The sequence below is a fragment of the Nanorana parkeri genome, unplaced genomic scaffold, assembly GCF_000935625.1.
Source record: "Nanorana parkeri isolate BGI_ZX_2015 unplaced genomic scaffold, ASM93562v1 scaffold2724, whole genome shotgun sequence".
In the NCBI taxonomy this organism is placed as follows: Eukaryota; Metazoa; Chordata; class Amphibia; order Anura; family Dicroglossidae; genus Nanorana; species Nanorana parkeri.
In genome coordinates, this window is record NW_017308992.1 from 81,653 (window position 1) to 82,739 (window position 1,087).

Genomic DNA, 1,087 nt, shown 5'->3' on the forward strand with positions numbered 1-1,087 from the left:
GTAATGGGGGCGGTGAGGTGAATTGTTGGGAGGAGGCCTATAAGGCCATACATGGGGGGCGGGGGGGCTCTCTCTTACCTACGATGATGAGGGTGGCCCAGAAGGCCACAGTGACCCCGGAGTAGATTAGCAGATGTCCGTTCATGGTGGCTCTCCGTTCTGTCTCTGACGCCTCACTGATTCGGGAAGAGCGAAGCTGCCTGACACCGGGCGAGATCAGCTGACACCCCCTCTCCAATCACCTGACCGCGCCCCCACGTGACCACCCCTCGTTTGACCCTCCCACCTGCCGTAGTGTTGCTTGTCCGTCACACCTCCGTCCTGCGTCTAGATACGTGAGCACGTTGCAGTGCCCTCGCCGCCATCATTACTGCTGGCAACCCACCTTATGTTTCCAGTACTTATCTATATAGTACAATGTCGCCGGTGACACCATTTCATCTGTGTGACATGTTTTTCTTGTGACATTTATAATTCTCTGGTTTGTTTGCAGCACCAACATAGACAGGGAAGATATGAATGACCATCCTTCTCATTGCTCACACCCTCTATAACATAGCAGTTTTCGATATGCGGAAGAACTTTTATTTATAAATGTTAAAAATGTCTTCACTGTAAGTGAGTGTTTCTGCACCGTACTTCAGTAATACATTGTAACTCCACATGTGGCGGCTGCACTACATTCCTTGTCTCATCTGTTTTTCATCTTTGTATCTTCCAGATAACTCGCTTCCTGTCACTGGGTGGCTACGCTCACTCCTCCACTGTATCTATGGAGAGCGCCATGGCTGGATCCAGGCTGGACTTTAACCCTTTTGCTGCCTGAGGCATTTTTACATTTTCTTTACACACATCTTATAATCCGCATTTTAGGCCTGAAAATTACTTAAAGGAGAACTATGGGTTTTCCCCATAGTTCTCCTCAGGGTAACGGGAGGACACAAACTAGCGTCCTTACCCTAGGCTCAGTATACCGCGAGCTACAGCTCCCTATATACTGAGACGCCGCAGCCGGAGCGGATCCCGACAGCGACGTCGAGATCCGCCCAGCTGCGTGAGTGACAGCTGGCTCTGCCTATCTAGAGGC

The 1,087-nt window shown here is 50.6% G+C and overlaps 1 protein-coding gene across 1 annotated transcript in view; it reads right to left on the minus strand.

The window, feature by feature from the left end:
- ATP6V0B (ATPase H+ transporting V0 subunit b) overlaps positions 1 to 263 on the minus strand; it is a 20,480-nt gene extending 20,217 nt beyond the window's left edge. Inside the window, exon 1 of the mRNA XM_018574080.1 lies at positions 79 to 263. Within this exon, the coding sequence (XP_018429582.1) occupies positions 79 to 145 (67 nt within the window). The 5' untranslated portion in view covers positions 146 to 263. The remainder of the gene's footprint in view (positions 1 to 78) is intronic.
- Between the last annotated feature and the right edge of the window lie 824 nt (positions 264 to 1,087).